The sequence below is a fragment of the Bradysia coprophila genome, unplaced genomic scaffold (genome assembly GCF_014529535.1).
Source record: "Bradysia coprophila strain Holo2 unplaced genomic scaffold, BU_Bcop_v1 contig_583, whole genome shotgun sequence".
NCBI lineage: Eukaryota > Metazoa > Arthropoda > Insecta > Diptera > Sciaridae > Bradysia > Bradysia coprophila.
In genome coordinates this window covers 234,338-240,443 of record NW_023503823.1, presented here as the reverse complement: position 1 = coordinate 240,443, position 6,106 = coordinate 234,338, and the positions used below count along the sequence as shown (strand labels likewise).

Below are 6,106 nucleotides of genomic sequence, written 5' to 3'. Positions count from 1 at the left end.
TAAGGTAATGCAAATCCACAGTTGCACATACACATACACATGGATCCAAACTTTCCAGTGAATTTTAGCTCCGGCTCCGAAAAACTTAATACGTCACGCGAAAATGAAATGTGAAGGACATACATAAGTTAGACAACATACGAAAATGAATTCACCTGAAAGTTTGTATCTGTAATTTCTCTGATCCGCTGAGGGTCTGCGTTACCTTCAGTGTTTATATACTTTGTTATTTATATAGTTTTCGTTCAAAGAGAACGAAAACCAGTTAAATTTAACTGATCTGTGGGTCAGGTGTCAAAAATTTATGAATATACTGTTATGATCAGAGTGAGAAGTCTGATGACAAATTGAGGAAGCGGTTAAAAATCTGAATTTAGGGTGATATGAGATTAGACTGATATAGAATGATGAGGGATATAGTTCAGACCAGATATTTTAACTCAACGCTGTATACTTTGGGGAGGTTCAGAAGTGCTGTGTTCCCGCGTATCTAATAAAATGGCGGTCTGCATGACCTCCCCAAAGTATGCAGTCTTGGCTAGACCAAAGTATATAAACACAAACTTTGCGGAACCCTAGTTGCGGATGAATTTAACCTTGGGGATATTTCAAAAATTTATATGAAAATATGTAATGACAAGTATATTACGTTTCAGTGAAAACACGTCTTAACAGAACGAAGTTTTATTTTGGAATGAGAAGAAAATTTACTTTAATGACAAAGTATGTGAACTATGATACTCGAGAGTGCTACGATTGCATGCATACTCTAACACGCCCCCTCAATCGAAGCACCTCAAAATGAAGAAGCTGAAGAATCAGAGTCTTCTTGTTTCTCGACAAAGTTTGCACGATTCTTTCGGTTGTACTCGCAATTGCATCGTTTCTCATAATCGGGGCAGTTGTTTTGAAAATGTCCTTTCTTGCCACATAGGTAACAGGTGATTTGTTTCTTGTTGTATCCCATCATTGCAGACGGATGATCTTCGGTACAACTTTCGCGATCTTGACCTCCACTGACCATTGATTTCTTTTTAATGTCACTGTCCAATAAGCGTCCTTTGACGAACTCCATGGTTAGTTCTTCTGCTTTCATTGTTTCAAGCGCTGTTACTACAGAATCATAGCTCGCCGGAAGTGATAACAATAGCTGGCATACGATATCCTCTTCTTCCATCTTTGCTCCAACGGCCTTCAAATCGCGCAATATTTTGTCGAATGTCAGCAAATGATTCTCCAAGTTCTTGTTTTCTTTCATCTTCAATGTCAACAGCTTACGACGGAGAAACATTCGATTGGAAACGCCTTTTCTTTCGAATGCTGCACATAGAGACGTCCATGCATCTTCGGGTTATCCTTTTCTTTGACATATTCGAGATAATCGTTGCCGATGCGTTGAACAATTAGAGAAAAGCATTTTCGTTCCTTCTTCTTGAGTTCTTCCTTCAGTTTGTTCTTTCTTTCTATGACGTTTTGAGCATCGCCTTCATTCACGATGGCTTCATCATATTCTCCCAACGATTTTGTTATGAACTCTTCAACATCATGCTCCCTCAATAGTATCTCCACACGAAACTTCCAGTTGTTGAAGTCTTTACCGTTGAAGATAAATTGTTTCTTGATTTCGTGTTTTTCCGACTCCATTTTCTTCAAATGAGATTCGACTTGATATGTAGCACGCTCCTACGCTGATATGTAAACGCTTGATTCTCTGCCAAGTTTGATGAAACGATATAGCCCACTGCTGCATGAATGTTCAACCAACTGATTTTATGAATGCTTGACCCTCCGCCAAGTTTTATGAATTGATACAGTCCACTGCTGTTCGTCCGCTCGACCCACTGCCGAGTTCAATGAATTTATACAGCCCACTGCTATATGAACGCTTGACCCACTGTAAAGATCCTTACACTGGATGTAGCCCACTGCTATATTAACGCTTGACCCACTGTCAAGATCGATTCACTGGATATAGCTCACTGCTATATGAACACTTGACCCACTGTCAAGATCGATTCACCGGATATAGCCCTCTGCTATATGAACGCTTGACCCACTGCCAAGATCGTTTCACCGGAAAGCCCACTGCTTTTTCTGTCCAATTTTCTTTTTCGACAACCCACTGCTGTCGCGTGTTGATTCCTTATGTACTTCGTTACAACCCTCTGTTGTTTTTCTGTTCCGTTTCAGTTGCTGGGCGCATAACCTATTACGTTTCAGTGAAAACACGTCTTAACAGAACGAAGTTTTATTTTGGAATGAGAAGAAAATTTTCTTTAATGACAAAGTATGTAAACTATGATACTCGAGAGTGCTACGATTGCATGCATACTCTAACAAAGTACTCCAAGGCAAGTTATCATTAACTGGTCTTGGGAACTCTCGCTCTGATCATAACAGTCTATATAAGTATTTATATACGGAACTGGGTTTGATTTGGATTGGACACTTTTAATTTTGAATTTTTAGCGGACTGCAGAGTCAATTATAACTTGCCTTCTGGTTTCGACATGTGACCTGTGTGACCCACAGACTAGATAATCTTAAGAGGTCAGAAGTCGCTCTTGGTGAACTGTAGCGTGTTAGAATACTTCACACAATGAAATTAAGGCCAGTTCATACTCGCATACATTTTTGCGATATATGCGACCATGAACTGGCCTTAAGTCACTAGTTGTGGGGTAGAAACAGCATGATGCATGACTGTTTTCTCCACATGTCGCGGTTTTATTTGCAATGTTCTTATCAGCTGTGACAAAATGAACCAACCGTCTGAGTCTAGAGCATAGACTTGTTACACTGAATGGCGTTCTCACTTTATGGATTTATTTCATCTGTTCCATAAAAATTGGCGCCGATCTTATCTGTCGGTAGCGACATCTAACACATCACTCAAAAAAGAACTTGACATGACATCTATGAACTGATCTGACAGTTTAGATTTGACATTTGAACGACCCAAAAAATATCAAAAACATTAGAAAATATGGACATACCAGCAGAAATAGCGGATATTCAAGCAAGATGTGAGAAATTGATTGAAAATTCTAAAGTTGTAACAGCAATTAGCTCTCTGGTATAGTCCAAACATCATATTTTTCCTCAATTTTTCCTAAATTTCTGCCGTTTCAGATCCGCATAGATTTAACTTACACCGACTATAAGAAACTTACCGTTTGCTTCCGACATCCGGAAAAGTATCCCGACAATAGTATCTTAATCGAACTGAAAAGCAAAACTTTAAGTCCCAAGCTTTTGCAATGTCTCACAACCATGGGCGATCTGAAAGCCAAGGAATATTTGGGAAAACCTCAGGTACACTGCTGACACGGATGTTCGATTTCAGTTCGCAATGCGGCTTTTCAAACATTTTATCCGTAGATCATCCACGTCACTGCATTTTTGGCTAGTTATTTGACTGAAAACTCTCTGTGTGTTGTCTATGATGAGATAGCGAACCTTAAAAAGTTACTCGCTGATACCAGTGGTAGTGAGATAAAACTGAAGCAAAAAACTTCCTGCGTATCTCTATGCGCAAATGGTGGCAAGTATTTCTTTAAAACGAAAGTTACCGTACCGAAACTGTATCCTGCGGAAGGTGTAAGGTGCGTTACATTAACATGTCATTTAGTGTCACTGCAACATCCAACTTCAATTTTAAATTTCCAGCTGGAACAATTTCGAGAGTAATTTGCCGGTTGTGCTGGTTCGATTTTTGAACGGTCAAGCAAAAGAAATTTCAAGAAAATGTGTGGAACCGCCACTGAATCCGCCGAAAGGAACGCCTCCATTCACCATACAGCCGTCGCTGTACAAGACGCTGTCATTCCTCATTGAAGCGACCAACGATTTCTGCATAGAAGTGTGTCCGATTTGTTTGCAAAAATGTTTACCGGAAAATCCGTCGGACGTCATTGTGAATGACACCGACGATATGTACGTTGAACGGGTTCTGTGCGGGCACGTTTATCATCAGGGATGTTTGAAAAAATATTTACGAGAACCACCGTTTGTCAAGGCTGGCAAACCCTGTCCGGCATTAAAGCGACATGCTAGAGCCGATACCATACCCTTTTCAATGACTGCGGCAATGGCCAATCAAAACAAAAAATCGAAAGCACCAAACACAGCATGTTCGTTACCGTTACATCACGATCGATGGGGACTGAGTCCGAAGCTTGCAGAAGCACGATGGGCGAACAAACAAGCTAGGGCACGCGAACTTGAGGAGGTTAAAGATTTTTTACAATAGCTGGATAGCTTGGTCATATTGCAGGTCGGGGATTTTCTTTTTCTTTTTCAATTTCAAATTTGCAACAATTTCATTGTAACGCAATGTGTCCGCGTATATAGTACGGAAAAGTACAAGCACGCTGATTAGTTCTCATTGGAAAGCGACAAAATCCAAGCAAATATGCTGTGACAATCAACATTCTCATTTCATCGAAATGGGAGAGGGAAAAGTGTATGTGTAGCAAATGCTCATAGGGGATAAGAAAAATCAACGGAATAGCGGGTGTAGCATTTAATGACCGTGATTGTTGTTCGTTTCAAATTGTGTCTTGTAATCGCGGCAAATATTCATCGAAATACCATCCCAATCATAATTTATCTACTGTTACTGTGTAATGTCTGAAGTGAAGGTCACAGCATCAATTTTCTGTTGTGATAGGTCGTAATTTACTACGCCATCCAATATATACATTTGGTTAATGTTGGTGTTGTTTTTTCCCCGTTTTGTTGTTGGAAAATTCACAGACCAATTTTCGCTGTGATTATCGTTAATTGGGCCGTCTTGTATGAATCTACGACTTTGTTTGTAATCAAGTTCGGAAAAATGGTCTTGTGGTTTTTTCCACAAAATTGTAGAAATAAATGAGTTATAATGTCGAAGTTTGTCTTTTATGTTTGCCACAATTACCATTTCCCAATGTTCTGGACCGACGGAACCGACTGCTTTCTATTATACAACGTTACTACAAATTTGGGGATTTTCTTTCGTTCGTTTCGTATTTTTCTTTTCTCTTCTGTTTTTTTTTTTAATTTGATTGCCGATTATTCCATACAATTCGGAGATCTAATCAACATATCAACAAAACAGTCTAACCGTCTTCCAACGGTGCGGTGTATCGTGATAACATCATCATGCTGTGACGAAGGGCTCGTAAATAAGCATTTAGATTTTTTTTCTTCATTGGAATCATCAACGATATCCGACCAGGGTTCGACTAGACCTGAAACATATAAAGTGGAGTAGACTCATAAATCGTATACACAGAGTTCATGGAGATGTGCCAAAAATTAAATATTGTGTTTGAGAAATAAGGTCACATTTTGTATAGCAGTTATAATAGCTGAATGACAATTTCATAAGTACTGGTTGGTTTATTCGCAATGGAAATTGATTTGAAAGTAAAGTGAGTATCACACGTAAAATCTGGTTTTTCTTCTTTTTGCGAGTGGTGGTATCGTCATAAAATCAGTGAGCCCAGACCAGCCCTCGGTGAAGGAAGAAACTGTTAGTCCACTAGTCGAAATGACAACGTCCAAGTCCAAGCAATTACATAAGTTCTGCTTGCATCAGTGTTAACCAGTTCCTATATTCGAGAAAATATTTTCGCCCTGGTGTTAACATACATTTTCATTCTAGCCGTTTCTAAAAGTCGAATCAACAAAATATGTTCACACAAAAATTAAAAATAAAAACATCGCACCCCCGGTATTTTTGTCACAAAGCTATTTACCTCTACTTCGCCAGGTCATAAATGTGAAAATTCTGTAAAATGTGAAAATTTTATGATTTCTTAAGAGGAATCTTCACTTGGTAAATTTGTAGCCTACATTAATTTGGGCTTTTTTTTTAAACTAAAAACATCGTTGGGTGTTAGAGGCATCGGATCTTTGCTGAAAAGCAAACATTTGGGCGTTTTTTGAATGCTGAATTTTAGTTTATTCTTGGTGATGTCTTTCCACCAGAATCCTTTTTCAAAATTGTACGACAGCAATGACAACCACGAATGTGGTTGCTTTTAATAAAAATTAATTTTGGTTGCAGCAATTTGACCAGCCCTGAGAAAACTGAGCATTTTATGAAAATTTCGTTAAA

The 6,106-nt window shown here is 38.8% G+C and overlaps 2 protein-coding genes across 2 annotated transcripts in view; both read left to right on the top strand.

The window, feature by feature from the left end:
- The window catches only part of LOC119083231 (zinc finger protein 271-like), a 700,255-nt gene that overhangs the window by 589,165 nt on the left and 104,984 nt on the right, over positions 1-6,106 (top strand). The window lies entirely within an intron of this gene.
- On the top strand, positions 2,924-4,893 carry LOC119083274. The gene is made up of 4 exons (XM_037192961.1): positions 2,924-3,076; positions 3,133-3,315; positions 3,382-3,605; positions 3,670-4,893. Exons 1-4 carry the CDS (start codon positions 2,987-2,989, stop codon positions 4,250-4,252), a joined length of 1,080 nt encoding a protein of 359 aa, XP_037048856.1. The 5' UTR covers positions 2,924-2,986; the 3' UTR covers positions 4,253-4,893.